The sequence below is a fragment of the Lygodium microphyllum genome, chromosome 4 (genome assembly GCF_053477565.2).
Source record: "Lygodium microphyllum isolate KBCC chromosome 4, Lygodium_microphyllum_v1.1.10, whole genome shotgun sequence".
Lineage (NCBI taxonomy): Eukaryota > Viridiplantae > Streptophyta > Polypodiopsida > Schizaeales > Lygodiaceae > Lygodium > Lygodium microphyllum.
This window is the reverse complement of record NC_141138.1, coordinates 33,995,835-34,019,996: the sequence shown is the minus strand read 5'-3', so window position 1 is coordinate 34,019,996 and position 24,162 is coordinate 33,995,835. Positions and strand designations below refer to the sequence as shown.

At 38.8% G+C, this 24,162-nt stretch overlaps 1 protein-coding gene across 1 annotated transcript in view; it reads left to right on the top strand.

Annotated features, from left to right (window-relative positions):
- Nucleotides 1–6,042, top strand: part of LOC148036934 (Kelch repeat-containing F-box family protein) — a 43,804-nt gene extending 37,762 nt beyond the window's left edge. The window contains exon 2 of the mRNA XM_087675861.1: nucleotides 4,809–6,042. Coding sequence (XP_087531987.1) covers nucleotides 4,809–5,791 — 983 coding nt within the window. The 3' untranslated portion in view covers nucleotides 5,792–6,042. The remainder of the gene's footprint in view (nucleotides 1–4,808) is intronic.
- Nucleotides 6,043–24,162: the final 18,120 nt, after the last annotated feature.

The following is a 24,162-nucleotide window of genomic DNA, read 5'->3' as shown; positions in this document are numbered from 1 at the left end:
TCATGCTGCTGTCTAAATGTATGTACATGTTAATCATAAGCAAAAGAATCTGACCAAAATGGTTTGAATGATACCCAATTTGCTCATCATGACATGAAGTATAGCATCCATTTTGTTCAAGACATCTTCCAAAATGTTGCTTATATGAGGGAGAAGTGCCATATGGTTCATATGCTGAGTTGCCATGAGATACATACTCATTCACTGAAGTATCATGACATTGCTGACCATAGTTCTCACAAGTGGAAGGACTTGAGAAATTGGAAACTGCTGTAGGTGGTAGCCATACATCAAAGAGAGTAATGAGTTTGTCAATGCCCATCTTCATTTTCCTAATATCACTTGCCACACTTGCTGAACAGTTCTTTGCATGCATGCTGTCCCAACTATTCATAGACATAGTTTTGGCCATAACTTGATGAATACAAGTCCAAATTGAACAAATGATAGCTCTATTTGAAGCCTATGATGTCTAGCTTCAAATGAGAGTGCTGGTTTCAATTTAGGAGCAGGAATATCCCTCTTTGTAAAAGGATTTTCAGATTTGTCCACAGTGGACTGCACCCTATTTTTACTCTGTTTTGGCCCTGTTTTACCTCATGAACAATGTCTTCCATCCATAAGAAGTTGGCAGATGCTTCAGATTAGTAAGTACATTGATAATCCAAGCATATTCTCTGCAAATAAGCCCGTATTGTCATACATTGTATACCCTTAATGACTTGGTCAAGTGTGATCCATTGTATATGCAAAGGAAAGAGGAATCCACTTGCTTGTTCAATCTTGTTGAAAGGTGCCAAAAAGAGCATTCAATCTTGAAAAGCACTTACTGATATTAATATTGGAAATACCCCACATGTCAAGGTCCATACATGCTATTCATACATGAAACAAACATGTCTTAAAGAGCATTAGGCTACCCATACATTTGTCTCATGCTGCTCTTTCTTTTGCCTTCAAAATACCCATACATTTGTCTATAAGAAACTCATACATGTGTCTTTATGCTGCCCATATCAAAATGGGTATTCAATCTTCATGAGATCTTGGTAAGAATGCTTGTAGGAGTGATTTGATTGAAGAGATACATGTGTCTTCAATCTTCATGAGATCTTGGTAAGAATGCTTGTAGGAGTGATTCACTGATTGAAGAGTGCTTCATTACTGATGATGAACCAAATCTTCAATGAAATTATTGAGTACAAATTGTCCATTATGTCCAAGAGACAAGAACGCTCCAAGACCTCTCATAGAAGCTTTGAATTCTATGCATTCTTTTAAGAAATGTAGATAGAATGATCCAAGAAAGTCCCAATTTAACTTGTTTCAATATGGAATAAGCTCTCAGCTTCAGACTCTTCTCCTATGAACTCCATTGTTACTCCAATGCTTCAAGTATGGTTGGTGAAGGTAAAATCTTCTTTCATTTGATATAGAGCTTGAAGGATGATAATGAACAACTCCAATGTAGATTGTAGACTTCAAAATTTGAGAAGAGAACCAAAGATTTCAGTGACATTGAAGATGCATGCTGTCCAAAACTTCCATACACCAATGTATGCCAAAAACTCTTCAATGTTGCTTCAATGTCTTCAATAGATTGAAGATACGGGTTTAAGCAAGCTCCAAGAGTGATTTGCCACCAAAACTCCCTTCATTTGCTTCAAGAAATCTGAAATTCTTTGATGCTGTCCAAAATTGTCATGTTTAGGGTTTCATGGGAGAGAGAGGAGTCCAACAATGGAAGAGATCTTGTCCAAGCTTGAAGAAGACCACTTGCCAATGGGTTTGAAGCATTAACCATGGATTACTTGAGCTATATAGCTCATTTTTTTCGAAAATAGGCCGGAATATGTGATCAGGCACAATTCATGTAGTTGCATATCCCAAGATAACAAGGAAAGAAATAGGCTTAATGAGCCAAATCACTACTCTATGGAAAGCTCAAGAGGTGAAGAGCAAGGTTATGAAGTCCATTGGCATGATAGAGATCATGGGAAGGAGATTAGGTCCGTCTTTGGCCATGGATTCTTGAGGGCAGCTTGAAAAGGAAGAGAAGGAACCCCTGTTCTTGAAAAGTAACTCAAGCTTAACCCATACTAAGTCATGTAACCCTCATTTTGTCCAACTTACCCCAATTTTTGGTCCAAAACTTGGTTACGAGTTATCAAATTGGTTGGAGCCCGCCATTTTCCACAAGGTAATGCCAAGAATCACCATCTTTGTCACTGTTTGTAGCAGACCTTCAAGTATAACCCTGGTTATGAAGAAACTAAGTCCTGAAACTCAAATCTAACTATGGTTTCCACTCCCTAGTTTGTGAAATTGGATCAAGTACAAGAAAATGACTCCTAAGAAGGATCTAGACTAATGCTCTGATACCAATGTAAAGAAGGCCTATTCTATCATGGAATTCAATAAGAAAACTAGTGAACTGAACTAAGAAAATAACAAGAGATGCTTCAATAATGGCCATGCCATAGACATCTTCCATTATACCATAGTACAACATAGCCATGGAAGCTGAAATTAAGAAACAAGAAAACAAAGCTTGGTACTCACCCCAAGATGGGTGATGAACAAGAAATCTCTAAGAAAAAAATAGTGTAAATGTCAAAAGGCCCCTAATTTTGGCTAGGGCTGCCTATTTATAGCAAACCCTAAGCCCTAGATCTCTAATCTTATTACAAAGGCTTTTAGCCTGTCATTGGCCTTATTTACTTCATTACATTGATGGATTGATTGCTGTTGATGGCCCATCTCATCTGTGCAAGATAAATTATGTGAAGTCACAAATTGGCTTCTTGCTTTGTCAAGCACTTGGTGTATTTATATGGATTGCTGTAGAAATTGGTAATTAGCCATGAATCTAAGTCCATTGTTATTTTTGGGGGTCGGTCTCTCAACAACCAGAGACCCACTTGTTACACCGTTTTCCTGTTGAAATAGTCAGTACAATTGCAGTTCACTGGCCATTTTTTGGCACATAGATTTCCCATTGCTGAAGTCCCCTTTCTATTTGTTAATGTCAGGAACACTCAAGATCAGACCACAAAGTATAATCAATTCTTGGAGAATATGCCTCTCGTATGTCTCTTGTTGTCAATTTGGTCAGAATCATTACCTTTTATGTATCAGATTGCATGTCAGTGACAATACTAAACTCTTGGGTATTGGATCCACCCTGTTCTTGCTGATGTATGGCTTTGAGCCAAGACCAGCAATCGCCCTAGGACCCAAAAGAGTGAGTAAGCAATCAGTAGTCTACTTTCTGCACAGTATACAGGAAATGGGGATGATTACTAGCCATCATTGTAATCCTTTTGAGCTTCATGAGACTTGGAAGATTTTGGATGTACCTGAAGGTATCGGCAGACTTTGTATCAATGCATGCCGGCAACTATTATAAACTATCTGAAATACAATCCAAATTATCAGAAATACAATCCAAATGATCAGAAATAGAGTTAAGTGATTCCCGTTGAAGTGCTAATCAGAAGTTGTCAGTCAGGTGGAAGGACTATCTTTTGGCAAAAGCTACATGAGAGCTGGTATGCTTGCTCAACAGTCACTTTTTTTGCTTCATCCCTGAGTTATTTTGAGGACAGCAATCATTCACAAGGGGAAAGTGTTACATCCTTGGACATCATGGATTGGTCCCCATAGCTTTGGCCACTAGAAATCACTAGGTGTGAATGACACTTTAGGGCTAACTAAAGGGTCTTGTGTGATGAATGTGTTCAAAGAAGTTTAAGGTTTGGGCGGCTAGGTTTCATATAAGGAACTTGTTGCTCGGTTGTGTGAGACTTTTCACATGAAACTTGGCCCGACATGCTGCTGGTTCTGAGGCTCAGGGTGAGCTTGTTTTAGCTCTATGGCTGGGAGGTCAGTCTGATATCCATCTTGTATATTTCTTTTCATGCGTGTATGACTTGTTTATGTTATATGTGCTCTGTATGGGTGTTTCAGTAACAGGTCTAACATCAAACACTTGAAATGTTCCCCCAGACATTACACCTGCAAAGCCTCAAATTAGAAAAGGCCTCGGATTATCTTCAATAGAGTTGGAGAAGGATTCATTTCTATTTGCCCTGAAACCAGACACATTACCTTGTTCCAGTAATTGCACGATTGGTAGTATGCTGGTAGCTGTCAATGGTTAAAAATTGCATAATAAATCTGAGCAATTCTTCTTTGTACCTCTTCTTTCCCTCAAAAGTGGTAATGGATATACTTCTCCCTCTTGTCCATTGCGAGTCTCCAAGGTTTTCCATATTATACAGAAGTGGTGCAACTGCTCCACTCTGGCCACTGCCACTGGTGTGTCATGCTCATTTAAAGTAAGATTGTGCTGAATCAATGGATGCCTATTTGCATCATCTACTCAACTTGAAAGCCTGTGTCTGATGGACTTGTCGAGCTGAATCAATAGACGAAGCATGAACTGAGATCTTGAGAGGTGAAAAATTCTAGAGTTTCCAGTCTGAAATTTGCGATTTTTATGGTTCTAGTTTGGGCTTTTAATCTGAGGGGGTTTTATTATTGTGCTGCAAAATAAAGTAACTGACTCGACAGTCTGAGGTCTTGTTTATTCTCTTGCATATGTGATAGGTGTTGTTTTTTAAATTCTTCAGAGGTTTACATTTTCTATCAGATCTGCACCTTATTTTCATATAAGTGCTGTACTTCATAGAAGTGCAAATATATATCAAACTTGTTTTTGGATTGAGACCATACGTTGCATGTATGGTTTTTTCAGTTCATACAGGTTACCGTATAACTTACTGATCAGTTATGCCACTTTACAGGACGTCACCTGGATGATACATGGGTAGCATCTCTGCCAGATGACATTTCTGAGAGTATAATCTGGCAGCGAACTAGTGTTGGGGTTCCTGCTGGTCGTTTTGGTCAAAGCTGTACAGTTGTTGATGATGCCCTTGTACTCTTTGGAGGAATTAATGACCATGGGATAAGACAGAGTGATACATGGATCAACAGAGGCATCCGCATGAATACAGAAGAGAGGTATTCTTGGAAACTGTTGCCAGTAGCATCAGCACCATGTCCACGTGGTGCTCATGCAGGTTGTTATGCAGGGGACAGTAAAATTGTGGTTTATGGAGGCATTGGAGCGGATGGTGTAAGGTTAGATGACACATGGGTTCTGGACCTTTCAGAAAAACCCTTGCCTGCTTGGCATAAGCTGAGCACTCCTCACTCGCCCCCTGCTCGGTCTGGTCACACACTGACATGGGTAGGAGGGAAGCGCATGATTTTGTTTGGTGGAAGGGGGACGAAGTTTGAAGTTCTGAATGATGTCTGGCTACTTGACTTGGAGGGAGAGTTCCCAGAGTGGGTGGAGCTTCGGGCATGTGAACTTCATCCCTTGCGTGATTATCCAGCACCACGAGCTGGGCATTCTGCAACGCTCATCTTTGGAGGGAGAGTGCTGATATATGGAGGGGAAGATGCCAGGCGATGCCGTAAAGGGGATGTGTGGGTACTTGATCCCACTGTTGGGATTCCAGTTGGGAATGTTTCAACATGTTTTGATAATCTTCACTACAGAACTCCAGTTCGTAGCAGCAAGTATGACCGCAAATTTTGGAAAAAGTTGAAACAATGGGGCCAGCCTCCGAATAGGAAATCATTCCATGGGGCATGCTCAGTGCATTCAGGACGTGCAGTTCTCATCTTTGGTGGTATGGTGGATGGGGAACTTGTGCCAGCTGCTGCTGCAGGTCTTGGGTTTGATGCTGATCTGTACTTAATGCAACTTGTTCCATAGTGGTTTAATGATCTGTACATTGTGTCCATGCTAGCTGTTTTAGACAAGCTACATACACAATGATATCTAATCCCCAATTTACAGTAGCTGTTTTCAGTATGCAAAGTTCTATCCAAATACATTAGTTGCCAGGTCAATCACCTTTTAATGGAGTAATATGTACACGTGTAAATAGTTCTCAGCATGAATTCATATTGGGTTGAGCCTCGAGGATATACTTATATAAAGCATGAAATCTTCTTGGAAATCTGTCAGTAATTGCTTTTTAGGTTATAACAGATACCTCTGCACACAGGTGCACCTGTATGGTTTCTAGTGAACAATATCCACACATTCAAGAATCCGCAGTCTCCTTCCTTGCTTAGTATCAAGTAGGGGGATGATGATGCACTCTTTGAAATGAGGAGACACACACACCTTTTTGTACATGGACCTTCAGCTTGGGGGTCCAAGTTGTCAAGCAGGGAAGATTGGTTGTGTAAGATTAGAAACTTGCTGTAACTAGGGCTGCAACTTGACACGCAGGGACAAATTTTTAAAAAAGGTAGGTTGTGAGATGAGGTTATAGTTACGCCACATCAGAAACTGTTTATAACCATGTTCATGCAGGGACAAATGTTTAAAAAAGGTAGGTTGTGAGATGAGGTTATAGTTACCCCACATCAGAAACTGTTTATAACCATGTTCCATGCAGGTTCCACCTCTAGTGTATGGTGATCAATGTCACAAGCAGGAAAACAACTATTCACCTACTATCACCATTCATGTTCATTTCTGCTGTACAATTAAGCACTTGAATGATATCTGAACTGTTAAAGCTTTTTAGCATGTGCTGTTTGCAGGGGTGTTCTAGAAGGGATAATCCCATTCTTAATCATCTTGGGGGCATCTGCTTTGGCCTTAAATAAAGCACAAAACGAAAGATGTGCTTTACATCCTTATCAGTTTAATGTTTGATTTGCAAGTGGATTCCTTGAGCCTTAAGATTTTAGAATGACTTCCTCTCCTGTTACGGCTTCATCATTTTTGAAAGAGGCCATTAAATGGGAGTGTTTGCAGGTGGAGTTAGTAGAAATCTCTCATGCAGTGATTCTTTTAACCCCCTCCAAATTTGTCACAGCTGCATGAAGTGGCAACTTGGTAAGTTTCTTCAAGGGTGCTGTGTTGAGATATCGAGCTCCACTCGTGCTATGCCAGGGTGATCGTTGTGCATTTATGTCACCGACTTATCAGTTGCAGATGCGGTTGGTACACTGCCCATGAATAATAGCTACATGACAACTATCCTTATCCACTCTAGTTCATGGCTCAGTTAGTATGTCACCTTAGTTAGTTGAGTTTGCTTTGAGACCCATATATAGGGTTCTTCTATTTCTTTGTACTTGACTTCTTTTTGGCTTACACAACTAAGAAGAGGAAAACTGTTTTCAGCCTCCATCCTTGTGTGTATTCCCCCATTGTGCAAGCAAGAAAGCTACAAGTGAGACTTCTTCCTTCTCTCCCACAATCTTGACATGGTATCAGAGCCTTGTTCGTGGTAAGGAGCTCAAGAAAGCAAGTCAAGTTCGCGGTGTTCTGGTAAGAGGATCAGTGTTGCTTTCATTCTTCTGTTTTGGGAGCAAGTCTCTGCAGGTAGCACAGTCGGAAAGTGCAAGAGTGCATTGTCTCAGGTTGAGACGCTCTTCGCGGTGAAGCAAGAGGGCAGTATATGCTGTGGGTGAAGGCTTTAGCCCTTGGTGACCCTGTTTTTTTGATTTGAGACCATTTCGGGGCCTGTTTTGGAGGTAGAAGTTTTCTGGACGTACTAAGGAAAATGCCAAATTTTATGCTGTGCGATCACTGTTCTACAGGTCGATGAAAAGTTACTGTAGAAATTATATCGTATGCCTGTGCGCAGAGACATTGGGAGTTAGAGAATCATCCTTGTTGCCTGTTGATGCAAAATCGTCACTAAAAGTGACTGTGTGGTCAAATATCACTTTCGTCAGTTTTGCAGATTTGCCCTTGTGAGGCTGAAACTGTGTTATTTGCAGTGACAGAATTTTTTGCAGTGTTCTGTAATGACGTCTGATTCTCTCACACAGATTGTCACTGAAAAGCTTGACAAGAACTTCCAAGCATGGAAATTTAGAATGACGAATTTCCTTATGGGAAAAGGATATTGGGAATTTATTGCAGGAAATGAAGAAGAACCAGTTCTTCCTGATGTTCCCAATCAACAGTAAATTCAGGCATTTAAAGCATGATATGAGAGAGCCAAGAAAGTTATGTACTGGCTGTCTATTAGTATTTCAGACTATGATTGTGCATATTCAGGATGTAAGTACGCCGAAGGAGCCATGTGATACTTTGTAAAAAATGTATAGCACAAATACGCAAACCAAGAAAATGCAGCTCAAGCAAGAGTTGCATAATGTGCAAAGAGAAAATATGAGCATTAATGACTACCACATGAAGGTGAAGAAGATTGCAGATGCACTTGCTTCCATTGGGTCGCCAGTGGAAGATGATTTAGTTTCTGTGACCTTGAATGGTCTAGGAAAGGATTATGCACAATTTCGAATATCCATTTTCGTCCGTGAAAGATTTCTTGATTTTGAGGAGTTGATTGTTCTTCTAATTTCTGAGGAGCAGAGAAATAGTGGTGCATATTCTTCAGGAGGAATTTTAAAAGAAGCTGTCTTCTACTCAAATGCTGGAAGAGGTAGAGGAAACCGATCTGAGGCCGTGGTAGAAATCAAAATATACAGCAAACTCAAGAAAACCAGTCCTATGGAGGAGGACGTGGTAACTCTAGAGGTAGGGGGAGCCAAAGAGGTCGTGGTGGATGGCAAAGAGGGCAAAATGCTAACAACAATGTTGAATGCTACTACTATGGTAAAATGGATCATATGGCTAAAGACTGCTATAAAAAGCAGAATGACATCATGAATGGAAGATTGCAACAAGGAAATTATGCATCTTTTAGTAGGCAGGGTGATGACAGAAATGAGCATTTGTTTATGGTGCAGCACATGATCAATTCTGTGGACAAGTGCAGAAGAAAGTAACGATGTATGGTATGTTGACTCAGGTGCATCAAACCGCATGACATGTCATGCAGAATGGATGCATGATGCAAGGAAAATGGAAAAATCAGGATTTGTGGAGATTGGTGATGATACTGTACATTCTATTGTGCAGATTGGAAAAATTCCTTTGTCTATGTAGGATGGAAAAAAGAAATACCTGTCGGATGTATTTCATGTCTTGAATATCACAAAGAATCTGGTTTCTGTTAGTCAAATGGCTGAGCAAGGCTTGCAGGTCAGATTTAATCCTCATGGATGCTTTATTGAGGATATGAAAATTAAAGGTTGCTTGATAGCAAAAGAAAGAAGAAGGACAGAATGTTTACGTTGGATGCAGACATGTCTGGATTGAGTGCAACAATGTTTGCACATGGGATCGGTGTAGTTGCAGATATTGATATCTGGCATAAACGCATTGGTCATGTTAATGTACAACTTAAATCAATGCAGGCTCAAAATATTGTTGTAGGATCACTTAAATTCAAGGTTGCAGAAATGCATAAGGTATGTGAAGCCTGCCAATTTGGAAAACAGGCAAAGGAAACCATTTCCTAGACATGTTCAAGAGAGTGAGAAGCCATTGGAATTAATCCACTCTGATGTGTGGACTACTAAAGCTGCATCTCTTGGAGGTTGTCATTATTTTGTCACTTTTAGTGATGACTATAGGAGAAAAGTTTGGGTGTATTTTATGAAAAAGAAAAGTGAAGTTTTTGGGCAATTCAAAACTCTTAAAGCTATAGTTGAAAAAGAAACAGACTTGCAAATAAAATGCCTAAGGTCAGATGGAGGGGGAGAGTATCTCTTAAATGAGTTTGCAAGGTTCTTGCAGGAGTAATGCATAAAGCAGCAATATTCATGTAGACATACCCCACAACAAAATGGAATTGCAGAAAGGAAAAACATGCATATTGGAGAGGTATCTCGTACCATGCTCAATGAAAAAAACTTGTCAGATTTTTACTAGGTTGAAGTAGTTGCTACAGCAGTCTACATAATGAATAAGACTCTCACTGCAACAATACATGGGATGACTCCAGAGGAGAGGTATACTGGTAGAAAATCAGATATTTTTCATTTGAAGATTTTTGGTTGCATTGCCTATGTTCATGTGCCAGATGAGTTGAGATCCAAGTTGGATCCAAAAGCTGAGAAGTGCATCTTTATTGGTTACTCTCTGCAGCAGAAAGGGTATAGATGCTATAATCCTTCTACTCGTAAGCTTACAGTGAGCAGAGATGTTTTTGATGAGATGAGTAGTTGGTATAAACCAGTAAATGTGATTGATGATGTAGATGCACAAAATGGTAATGCTGCACAGAATTCACAGTAGCAGTCACAAAATATTAGTGGACCTGGAGTGTCCTCTAGCAGTGGTTCATATTCTTCGCCATGGACAGGCAGATTGAGATCAGGAGAATCTCCTCAAAATAATGCAAATAGTGGTATGTAGGTTTTACGAAAAGGAAAAGAGAAGGTAGATCAGTCCATGTTTGATGTGAATGCATGTCACTTTTATGTGGATGGTGAATCCAGTGGCTCAAAACAGAGCATTGATGATGAGTTGGGTATTCCTTCTATTGTTATACTTGGAGTAAGGAAGACCAGGGATGTTTTGAGAGCACCTGGGAGTGAACCTAGTTTGCGCAGGTCTACCAGAGCTAGGTATTCTGTGGATAGGTTGAAATATGATGGATTTACAGCCATTCACTATGCATATATGGTCAAAGTGATACAGGAACCAGAACCCATTTCTTTTGAGCAAGCCATGGAAAAAGAAAAATGGGAGACAGCTATGGATGAAGAAATGGATGCCTTGGAAGCAAATGTTACATGGGAGTTGGTATCTTTGCCTAAAGGTAAAAATGCAATTGGTTGTAAGTGGGTTTATAAGGTGAAGCACAATGCAGATGGTTCTGTGAACAAATACAAGGCAAGATTAGTAATCAAGGGGTATGCACAAACATATGGCATTGACTATGAAGAAACATTCAGTCCGGTTGCAAGGATGGCAACCGTAAGAGCAGTCATTGCTATGGCTGCATCAAAGGGATGGTCTTTACATCAGATGGATGTAAATAATGCCTTTTTGCATGGTGATTTGCAAGAAAAGGTCTATATGGAGCAGCCACCAGGTTATGTGCATGCTGTTCATCCTGAGTTTGTTTGCAGGTTGAATAAAGCCTTGTATGGCTTGAAGCAAGCACCTAGAGCATGGTCTGACAAGATAGGACAATATCTTGTCACTATTGGCTTTCAGATTTCCAAGGCAGATTTCTCAGTTTATGTGAGAAAAACAGAGAAAGGTATTATGCTACTTGTCATTAATGTTGATGATTTGATTATGACAGGTGACAGTGATGAAGATATCCTTCATGTGAAAATGCTATTGAAGCAAAAGTTTGAGATGAAGGGTTTGGGAGAGTTACGTTTTTTCTTGGGCATTGAGGTGATTAGATTACCAAGTGGGATACAGCTTTTGCAGAGACAGTATGGATTGGACATGCTGTCCAAATATGGGATGACATGCTGTAAGCCTATTTTAGTTCCTTTGGAGCAGAATGTGAAGCTGAGCGCAGATACAGGTGAGTTTCTGGAAGACCTTACTATGTACAGATGCATAGTAGGAAGTTTGATTTATATGACTATTACCAGGCCAGATTTGAGCTATGCTGTTGGATTGGTAAGTCAGTTTATGCAGGCTCCAAGGAAATCGCATTTGGATGTGGCTAGACGCATACTCAAGTATGTGAAGTCCACATTGCAGTATAGACTATTTTATGAGACTGGGGTTTAGATACAGTTGCATGGATACACTGATGCTGATTGGGCTGGTAGTATTTCTGATATATGATCTACCAGTGGGTATGTGTTCTCTTTTGGGAGTGCTGCGGTCACTTAGAGCAGCAAGAAACAGTCTACAGTTGCCTTGTCGAGCACGGAGGCTGAGTAGTACAGGGGTGCAGCAATGGTTGCATGTGAGGTAGCTTGGTTGCATAAGCTACTTTATGATATGCATCAGTCTACAGATGGGCCAGTTGTCATTTATTGTGACAACATGAGTAGTATACACTTGGCAAATAACCCAGTCTATCATGTTAGAACAAAGCACATTGAGGTGTATTATTACTATGTGCGGGAGAGAGTTTTACTAGGTCTTATTGATCTAGTTTATGTCAGCACAGAGGATCAGGTAGCTGACATATTTACGAAGGCATTGGGCGCAGAGAAGCTGCGCAAGTTCAGAGACCTGCTTGGTGTGCATGAATTGGGATTGAGCTCGAGGGGGAGTGTTAAGATATCAAGCTCTACTCGTGATATGCCAGAATGACCGTTGTGCATTTATGTCACCGACTTGTCAGTTGCAGATGCGGTTGGTACACCGCCCATGAATAATAGCTACATGACAGCTATCCTTATCTACTCTAGTTCGTGGCTCAGTTAGTATGCCACCTTAGTTAGTTGAGTTTGCTTTGAGTCCCATATATAGGGTTCTTCTATTTCTTTGTACTTGACTTCTTTTTGGCTTACACAACTAAGAAGAGGAAAACTGTTTTCAGCCTCCACCTTTATGTGTATTCCCCCATTGTGCAAGCAAGAAAGCTACAAGTGAGACTCCTTTCTTCTCTCCCACAATCTTGACATGCTGTTCTCTCCCTTGTAGAGGAGAAACATAGGTTGGAGTTGGAATATTGGAGACATCAAAGCTCATAAAGAGAGAGTGAAAGAAAGTCACACGTATGTGGCATAATAACTTCTAAGTACGGCCATGTTCCAAGCTCATGCATCGCTACTAATCAAAGTTAGTAGTGACCTTGTTCCATGAATATGTTCCTTTGTAAGCATAAGCAATTTGAAAAGATAATGGTATCTTTATTGTAGTTTGTAGGATGAAACATTTCATTTGAAATTACCAATTCTTGGTTTATACGGAGATTAATGCACCTTTGATTGATTTGTTAACCTTGCAATGATATCATGGTGCTCAAAAGGCATTCTTAACCATTTTGGCACTACTATCACCATTGTTAAGATTCACACCATTTTCCTTCATAAGTTTTTCATGATTGGAACAATATTAGTGCAGCCTTTGAAGTATGAAGCTCTTTAATGTTATCCGATATATGAGTGAATTGGATCTACTCATGACAAGGATATCGTTAAAGAAAGACCTCTAGTAATTGGTCCCCCAAGTTTACATACAACATGAGGGTCTTTAAAAGTTTTTCATGATTGGAACAACGATATCAGTGCAGTCTTTGAAGTATGAAGTTCTTTAATGTTATTCAATATACGAGTGAGTGACTTGGATCTACTCATGACAAGGATATTGTTAAAGAAAAATCTCTACTGATTGGTCCCCCAAGTTTGTACAACACCTTGTGTTGTATACGATTTTCATTCATTAGAACTATGTTGTTTATGGTGTAGTTGAACTTTTAGCTAATAAACTACTATTTTTTTTCCTCTTTACTTGGTCCTTAACACGTAATGATATTTTGAATTGATTCTTTTAGATATACTTTCCATGGTGCCACTATTGTGACTTTAGTGGAAGCAAATCATTTAGATTGTTTTTAACTATTGATCTAGTTAGTTAATTGTTAACAACTAATAAGCACAAACATAATCAAAAGTAGGGAGTGTCACTAGTTTGGCAATTGCTTAAACTTTATTGAGGAAATGAGAAAGAAAGAATTTGGGACATCATTTTTATCTAAGTGGATTCTTGTATCTTTTATTGAATTGTGATGTGTTTTGTGAATAATAAAATTGTAGAAATGGTAAAGCTATTTGTGCCATGTCACTACATTCTAGATCCATAGTTTGAAGATTTAACTACTTCCTTGATAGCCAAATTCACATCTCAACTAGTTCAAATTGAGCCTATGCTTGTAGCCAATTCAACCATAGGTATACATATGGGATCTCTAGCACCTTCAAGTTCAACCAATGGATAACTAAGTTGAAAAGCATTTAAGGTTGTCCTTACATAGCCATGTGTATGGATCATAACCATGAGATCCAAAGAAGTTGTAGCTAATGGTACAAATTTTTTCATGTTATGCTACTCCAGATGTTACATTGAGGCTTCCTTTCACTTTTGTATTTGTTGGAGAAAGGTGCACATATGTACCAATTGATTTGCTTTGTAATCCTTGCTGAGTATTTTGTAATGAGAACTAAGTATTAGTGTTACAATCTTTCTTAGCTTTATCAAGTTCTTTTTGCATAGATTAAGAACATTGAAGCCATCAATGAAAGATACTCCAAACTTGTTACATTGTAGCTTCTTCTTGCTTTGAATTTGGTACTTTCTTTTTGAGTGTAGTGAGTTTGTTGATTTTCTTTTTAATCCTCACTTGCTCTTTTGTGATGAGAACTATATTTTTCAGTATTAGTTTTAGAACGAGTGCGAAACTCAAGTTAGAAGCCTTTAAAGGTAAGCATGTAGATAAGCCATCAATGAAAAATAATAAGGATCTAGAATCCACTGATTCTAATATCATATTAACGATCATTTATAATTACACCACAAACTACCAAGATTGAAGTGGGATCAATATCCCTACGTAATGAGCATGCAAACAAATCACTATTGAAATCTAACTATGTCATGATATTGTCATGAAGGTGCTTTTCAAGCGATTTATCGAGGTAAAAATGGTGATGGCTTAAAATACATAGCCACATTTATACCTTACACTATATATATATATATATATATATATATGAATATATGATATGATATGATATGATATTGTAAAAATAATGGTGAATTGGACAAGGAAGCCCTCCAACACCGATACTAGCTTAGGAAGAGCCAACAACAAAGTAAGAAGAGAGAAGCAGATGCTAGAGTGAACATTGCCCATCATGATGACTGAAGAGCGGCATAAGGCTTTCCACAATGAGATGGAGTCATTAAAAGAAAGCCTCTTGAAAGAAATAAATGTGCTACTCAAGGAAAGAGACAATGCCTAAGAGAATGTGGCAGAATTGTTGGATGAGCTTGAGGCCACTCAACAGAGTTCATTAAAATGTGACATAATGATGAGTGGGATTTAGAGCAAATCCTCGAGAGTTCACAAAAGTCGTAAGTGAAAAAGATGTAAATAGTGAGGTAGGCCCCTCAAATGTCAATGAGATGCCCATCCCATATAAATGAGTAAAGCATTGCCAAGTTTGTAAACACCAAAACATTTTTGTATGGAATAACATTGCCAAGTTGTAGGTAACAAAACATTGTTATATGAAACAACATTACCAAGTTATAAATACTAAATAGTATCCTTTTTAGTACATGATCTGACATTGTCTCAATCATGTTACATTTCAATTTTACTTTCAATCATGTGCTTTGTGTCAAGTTGTATAAGAGTCAATATCATTGCAATTGTATACTTTGGGGCTAAATTGTTTGGAAATAAATAAATGCATTGTATTGTCCATCGTATATGGAGTACTTGGATTGTAATTGCATATTCTACGATCCAATGGTTTGAAATCAATGCATGCTTCACATCATCCAATCATACATACAAGTTACTTATGTTATAATTGTGCATCAAGCCAAAAATCAAACTATATGCGAAGTTTTGTTCTACATTAAACTAAGAATCAAATTATATTTCTAAGAAAATAAATATATTTATGATGGACCTCACAGTAAATTTCAATAAGTGTGGTATTTCTACATTTTAAGTTAGTATTGATATTTTTTACACTTTTTCTATTACTAGACAAGTTTAGTTGACTAAAAAATTTCATCAAGTAAAGTTGTTACTATTTTCTTTTCCTATCCCTAAATATGTCTACTTAAAATATAAATTCATCAAGTAAACATGTCTTTATTTTCTTTTGTTTTAAACTATGATGATTCAAATTATTTTATAAATTTCTAAAATTTTTAATTCATACACTCTAGTCAAACTTGTATAATTTTAATTTATAAATGATTATATTAATAATTTATAAATTATTATTTAAATAATATTAATGATTTTAACTATTTAAATATATTAATAAATATTTATTTTTAAAATTTAGTTATTATTGTATATTTTTTTACTTAACCTTTGCAACCATTGCAAGCTAAGGCTTAATTTATATTAAGTGATTAAAAATCAATAAATCTATTTGCCTTTTTCCTAAGAGTTCCTTAGTATTAGAGACTATTTAGACTTGAAAGCTATGGTGCCAATCTCCATATTTTTATAGTGAAAAAGATTTTAGTACAAAACAATCTTTCATAAGGAACAACCTTTCATATTAAACATTTTTTTTGAACTACTTTGTACAAAATAATTTTAGTAATGGTCTTTTTATTAATCCAATACAATAATCTATGCATTTGTTGAGGTGCCCCCATATTGGATCTCGTATTTTGCTAGGCCATTGCATAATAGTCCTATATTTGTTATATAATATGAATCTCGTATTCATATTAAAGCAACCTAACTTGTAGAAGTTGGTGAAACAAGTAGAGTGCACACACTAAGTTGCTTGTTGAATATAGTGACTAGCACTATTGGGGTGAAACAAGGGTGTTGATTGTCACCTACATTGTTTGGCCTCTACAATGATGAGGTGGAAAACTAAATATATAGACTAGAAGTTCTAGGTGCGATCCTTGTTTGGCTTTTTATACCTACCCTATTGTATGGAGATGACATTATACTTATCTTAGACTCTCCTAAGGCATTACAACAACATTGAGATGCCTTACAAACTGGATAAAGATGTTGCAATGAACCTCAAGAAGACAAAATTCATGGTATTCACCACTGCACAAGCTTAGATGATTACATCAAAGTTCTAGTTCCCTTTTGGCAAAAACCCTATCGAGAGTGTTATATTGTATGTACAACTCTCCATTTGGAAAGCAACACTAAGGTTAGATTAGCATGAGGTTTTGTCGAACTAGGGGCACTTTATTGGCAATGTGCACATGTATAGTTTTTAGAGCCACACACTAAACTCTGTGGCTCTTTGATACATTGATCACACCAACACTACTATAGATGGAGCCAAGATATCAGGACCTAATTTATGCCACAATAGGAGAGAGCCAAAGTAGCATTGGACGGATAGGAGAGAGAGTTCTATGATGGATGAAAGCCCAAGGAGAGACCATTAGTCATGATGATAGCACACATGATTTGAATTTAGTACCTAAGACATTATTAGAGTAGTACATGAACAATGACAAGGATCCTCTTCTAAGAATTGACATTCCTCCATAGATTATGGGAGCTTCCATAACAGAGATGTCCCCACTTCTTAAGTTATGTAGAAAGGTAAATTCAATATGTAATAAAATGATACATGCTCTAACACACATTACATTAATTATATCATTGTCTACCACAATTATTTCATTTATTTTATATGATTTATCATTGTCTACTACATTATTAAAAATTAATGGTTTTGTGTCAACTTTCAAGCTTAAGGAAAAATTTTCAATAATATCTGGCTTGGTCGGCTCTCCTCTGGGGGAGCTTTTAAAAGTTACAGTGTTTCCCAACTCCTCACTCTAGAGAGTAAGGTACAACAGGAGGCACCCCACTGCTTGTATGCCCAAATGTGCAAATGGTTGAACTCTGCCCAAATATGCACATGGTTGAACTTGGCATTAGGATAGACAAATCTTTAGACTATAGCCTTGATTGTCCTTAGTCACTTAGAGGTGAGCTAAGTGATAAAGATAAATATTGTGAGATTAGATATATGAAGGATGTGGGTAAGTCTGGTATGACAATTGTGCATGAAGATGGTACGATTTTAGATACATCTCCTACACCTATTTGCAAATGGATGGGGGATGGATTTGTTGTCCATCGAACATACATGGATACATATATCTAACACAATCTTAGATGTGCCACTGGTCATGCCATTGGTCAAATCAACACTTGATCATACCATCTACAATATGCCACTAGGAGATATGAGGATATTGTAGTAGATAGGATATCATCTATTAAATTTTGTGGGGTGGAGGAAGAGTTAGGGGAGCATTACATATGCCATTGCATGGTATACTAAGGGTGATACTACTATCTCTCCCAAGAGGGTTTTGGATCATTACATCAAGTCATGGAGTATGGATACTAGAGATGTTTGGGGCTATTATTTCCTGAGCTTGATGACATAGAAAGGCCCTTCTGAGAGAGAGAGTGTAGCATTGAGATAGAGAGTAATCATAGATTTCCTTAGTGCAATATACACTAGTGTGTGACCCCCTCCTCAAGAATAGACTCTCCACATCCACATAGGTCATCTCACTTTGAAGTGTGCTACCATGAACCTATGCTAGGTGATACATCCTCAATGCCTCATCATCCCATTATTGACAAATTTTAGACATTATTATTGGCCATAGAAGATGTCCACCACTGAGATACTTCACCGTTTCTATGTTGGGGAGCATATGTGTTGTAGCACCTTGTGAGGGACATATTGGGATGACCTTTATGACTTCTTGTAACGAGCGGGATATACGAGAACTAGGGTTTAGATACCTAGTCACACTAACTAGGGTATAGAGACCCAATTTAGGGCATCCAGATATTATCAAGAACTAACTCTTCACCTTTATCTCAAGCTTCCATGGATTCCTCCTTCTTTCTCTCGTCTTTTTTGTCTTTCTCTCTCTTCTTCTAGTCTTTGTTGTTGTTGTTATTCTTTCTCTCTTTCTCTCTCTTCAACTCATTCTCCTCTCTCCTCTCAACTTCATTCATTGCAAGTGAAATCAGAGCATCAGGATTTGGTCCTTTCCATTTTCTCTTTCTCTATCTAATTCCCTTTTCAAATCTAAAACCCTAGTTATTTAGGTCATGGCTGCTAGCTCGAAGAAACACTGAAGATCTTGCTCCATCATGCTCATTTTTTAATTAAAAATATCCATTATGTATACTCTGGCTGAGGAAAAAGGCTGATGCTAGGTGAGGTGGTAAGCCAAAATAGAGTTGACCCTTGCTTGGCACTTAAGACCTTGAAGGGGTGCACAACTCGGATCTGGGGGAAACTTTGCCCACCTCCTAGTGATTCGGAGTCCGATACTTATATGTAGTGTAAGTACATCCCATGGTCACCCCATTTGTGACATGAAATACCCCTATTTGGGCACGCCCTCAATGATCATAGTACCCATGTATGACACTTGTCATGTATGCGATCAAAGGAGATGTATGACATTAAGATTTACTTATGCAGTGATAACAGAGAAAATGGATATGTCAATGTACTTGGGATTATGCTCAGTATGCTCAAGATGTTTCTTATGATGATGCTCAAGCCCTTCATTCCATGAGTCATTCACACAGTGCATGTGGGAATTGGGATAGACAATATTTTAGTCACAGTCACTTAGGGACAATCACAAAAATCCAATTGTAGAAAATTCTGTATTGCACTTTAGAGTGAACCCTATAGCTCTTCTTGAAGAGAGGTTTTCACCCTCCAATTTGAATGAAAAATATCCCTAATTAGAGCTACGGTCTAAAAGTTATGGCCATTTTTTTGCACTGAGGTCACTGTGGACAGGGTGTGGACCACTCTGGGATAGGCATAGTAATCCAATTGCAAAAATATTTGTTCATTTTTTTTCACAAAGCTTGATAGATCATCTTGAAGAGGACTTCCTCCCCTTTGATTTGAATAAAAAATATCATTGATTGGAGTTTTCTACTAGAAGTTACGCCCCATTTATTGATAGTGTGGGTCTTGTGGACTACATCTAAATGGCTGGTAAAAAAGCCAAAAGTAAGGCCCATGAGGAGGTATAGAGGGAGCTTGGGGAATCTACGAACTCAATGAATGATGAACCTAGTTTTTTATAAGATTATCATGGTGATACGAATAAGGAAGTGCTAGATATGGACCCCTATAGCTTGCTCAATCACACTCTGTGTCAGCATGAGCTTTGTCACATGGAATGACATAATGACATAGTAACCAACCATCACCAGATGTTGTCTAAAATTGATGTAGCAATCGAGCGAATGGCTCTCTTGAGATATCGGACTTAACAAGCCCTAGAGAAGCTCACTACTCTTGTAGCCTAGTTAGCTACCACTTCGGCCCAAGAAAAGGAAAACGAGTCCAAGTGCGAGTCTTGACAGCCTCCACCACTGGAGCCACTACATGGTTCACAGGGCGTTCTTTGATCATTTCCCATTCCACCTATGAAGTTGGTGAGCCCTCTCAAGTTGATGACGAGCCACTCTTGAGCTCCCCCATCATCCGTGCAGCCAATCCCCCAATGAGACCCTCGCCCACCATTGGTAGAAGCTCCCCCACTCTTCCTAAGAGCCCCAATGCAACTTATATGGCTTAGCCCCATCATGGATAGTATGGTATTAGTGACCAACATGGAAAGAATGGGAAACATGGCTATAATGGACAACATGGGATAAATGCACAACATGGTTTGTATGGACAATATGGTATGTACAACCATCATAGTATGTATGGATAGCAAGGCTTCCATGGGTAGCAAGGTCCCAATGATCTCTGTGATAAGATTCTTCTCACTTAGTACAATGGGAAATCCCCATCCCCATTAGATTTAGAAGAATTGAATTCCAAATTAGAGTCCCGTTTCAATATCTACCCCTGCATGGATGATCAAAAACTTATCTTTGCATCTCTCCACTTGGAAGGGTTTTCCCACACATGGTGATGCTATATCAATTGAGAGAATCATCAATTTATTGATTGGGAATACTTTAAAATGCATATGGTTCAAGCATTTGTATCCCTTGTGAAAAAAGAGAAGTTGGCAAGATGATGGTACACTCTTGACCAACACAATCTCACTGTACAAGAATACACAAATCAATTTATGAATTTACCTACTAAAAATAAAGAGTATGCTGAGGATGTGGACTAGAAGCGATTCTATGATTTGGAGGATAGGTTTCCCTTTGACCTAGGCGGTTGCCCATCCCATGCTTTTGATTTGACTACCCCTACTACACCCTATCCAACTACCATCTACCTTTGCTCCATCTCCTTGGATGCTTGGACTAGTTCTAGGAGCCCAAACATCCTATGCATTCATTTGAAGTATTAATGGGAAGCATGCGTTTATCCTCATGGATAATGGTAGTACACACAGTTTTTCTAATAAATCAGCCCATTGATCGATTGAAATGCATCCCTATGGAATTGTAGCACTCCCTGAAAGTTCAAGTAGTAAATGATGATGAAGAAATCAACACATATGTATATTCCAAAGTCCCCCTATGCTTGGCTGAGAATTATGTGGCATTGGTTGACCTAATCACATTAAACACGGGTCCCATTGATGTTGTCTTGGGTTGTGATTGACTAAAACAATTAGGAAGAATTTCTATGGACTTCTCTCAAATCTACATGGAGTTTTTGACGCATGGATAACTCATCCGCTTAGAGGGAGCTTATGAAAATGTCAATTTTTAGCTATTTAAAACAAAGTAACTCAAATGGTAGTTGGAAAAATACTCACAAATATTTGTCTTGCACTTAAAATAAGGAAAATTCAAATGAGTCCTCCAAAATATCTAAGGATTCAACCTTCTAGGCTTTACTTGAGGAGTATAGTGATTTATTCCAGATGCCTACATCCCATCTCCCTAAGAGGCGAGTGGACCATCCACTTGATTTGGAGCCCCACTCCAAGCCAGTGAACAAGCCACCTTATAGACTCTCGAAGTATGAACATTGTTAGCACTCTCGTGAGCACACTGCCAAGAACCGCAGACCACTTATCGCTTTAAGAATTTCAAGCTGAGCTATGACTACCTCTCACATACTTGTACATACTCTTACACACATAAGTGTAGTGAGCTTACCTTTGAATCCGATTGAATTGCCTCCTTTTAAGAATTTGTCAGTAGCTCCACGATCTAAGATGATGCACTTTCAAGTAAGCTCCATCTCCAAGCTCCAAGTGGTTAGAATATCAAGCTCCCGTTGCTCTTCAGTCAGTCTATCTTTATGTGTGTGACCAACATTAGCTAGATACAACTGTACATGTGTGTGACATTCAATAAGTCAGTGTAGTTAGTGACTTAACCACAATTAGTCTTGGGTAGTTATACCTATGTGTGTAAGTCTCTTTCAGATTATATGATGGAAGAATAATGGAAGAAGAACAACAATGAGCTGAGGCTCATCTTCCGCTCCACTCTGTCTCTCTCCCTCCCTTCCAACATGGTATTAGAGCTTGAACGCCTAAATCCTGAAGGCTTGCCAGTGGCCATTTGACATCAAGACATCAGATTTGAAGAAAATGTCATCAAAGGAGACTGTGCCTGTAGCCCATTTTTTTACAGAAGCTATATCTTACTACAAAAATGATTTTTGGAGAAACAACCCGCCATTCTTGACCATTTCAACATGGTCTACAACTTTGCAGAAGAGAAAATTTCAAACTTGTCACAGATTTTGAGATATTCAGCACAGACCTATGTAGACTAGCTGTTTACTACAGTAAACAATATGCGATTCCAAGGCATTGGTTGCTTTCATCCTAAAAATGTTGAGATATCGAGCTCCACTCGTGATATGCCAGGGTGACCGTTGTGCATTTATGTCATCGACTTGTCAGTTGCAGATGCGATTGGTACATCGCCCATGAATAATAGCTAGATGACATCTATCCTTATCTACTCTAGTTCGTGGCTCAGTTAGTATGCCACCTTAGTTAGTTGAGTTTGCTTTGAGACCCATATATAGGGTTCTTCTATTTCTTTTGTACTAGAGTTATTTTGGCTTACACAACTAAGAAGAGGAAACCTGTTTTCAACCTCCACCCTTGTGTGTATTCCCCCATTGTGCAAGCAAGAAAGCTACAAGTGAGACTCCTTCCTTCTCTCCCACAATCTTGACATGGTATCAGAGCCTTGTTCGTGGTAAGGAGCTCAAGAAAGCAAGCCAAGTTTGTGGTGTTCTGGTAAGAGGACCGGTGTTGCTTTCATTCTTTTGTTTTAGGAGCAAGTCTTTGCAGGTAGCACAGTCGGAAAGTGCAAGAGTGCATTGTCTCAGGTTGAGATGCCCTTCGCGGTGAAGTAAGAGGGTAGTATATGCTGTGGGAAAAGGCTTTAGCCCTTGGTGACCCTGTTTTTTTGATTTGAGGCCATTTCGGGGCCTGTTTTGGAGGCGGAAGTTTTCTGGACGCACTCAGGAAAAGGCCCAATTTTATGCTGTGCGACCATTGTTCTACAGGTCGACGAAAAGTTACTGTAGAAATTACATCATATGCCTGTGCACGGAGACATTGGGAGTTAGAGAATCATCCTTGTTGCCTGTTGATGCAAAATCGTCACTAGGAAGTGATTGTGTGGTCAAATATCACTTTCGTCAGTTTTGCAGATTTGCCCTTGTGAGGCTGAAGCTGTGTTATTTGCAGTGATAGAATTTTTTGCAATGTTCTGTAATGGCGTCTGATTCTCTCTCATAGATTGTCACTGAAAAGCTTGACGAGACCAACTTCCAAGCATGGAAGTTTAGAATGACGAATTTCCTTATGGGAAAAGGATATTGGGAATTTGTTGCAGGAAATGAAGAAGAACCAATTCTTCCTGATGTTCCCAATCAACAGCAAATGCAGGCATTTAAAGCATGGCATGAGAGAGCCAGGAAAGTTATGTATTGGATGTCTATCAGCATTTCACACTCTATGATTGTGCATATTCAGGATGCAAGTACGCCAAAGGAGGCATGGGATACTTTGTCAAAAATGTATAGTACAAATACACAAGCCAGGAAAATGCAGCTCAAGCAAGAATTTCACAATGTGCAAAGAGAAAGTATGAGCATCAATGACTACCACATGAATGTGAAGAAGATTGCAGATGCACTTGCTTCCATTGGGTCACCAGTGGAAGATGATGATTTAGTTTCTGTGACCTTGAATGGTCTAGGAAAGGATTATGCACAGTTTTGAACATCCATTTCCGTCCGTGAAAGATTTCTTGATTTTGAGGAGTTGATTGCTCTTCTAATTTCTGAGGAGCAGAGAAATGGTGGTACATATTCTTCAGGAGGAACTTCAAAAGAAGCTGTCTTCTACTCAAATGCTGGAAGAGGTAGAGACAGAGGTAGAGGAGGCCGATCTGGAGGCCGTGGTAGAAATCAAAATATGCAGCAAACTCAAGAAAACCAGTCCTATGGAGGAGGACGTGGTAACTCTAGAGGTAGGGGGAGGCAAAGAGGTCGTGGTGGATGGCAAAGAGGCCAAAATGCAAACATCAATGTTGAATGCTACTACTGTGGAAAAATGGGTCATATGGCTAAAGACTGCTATAA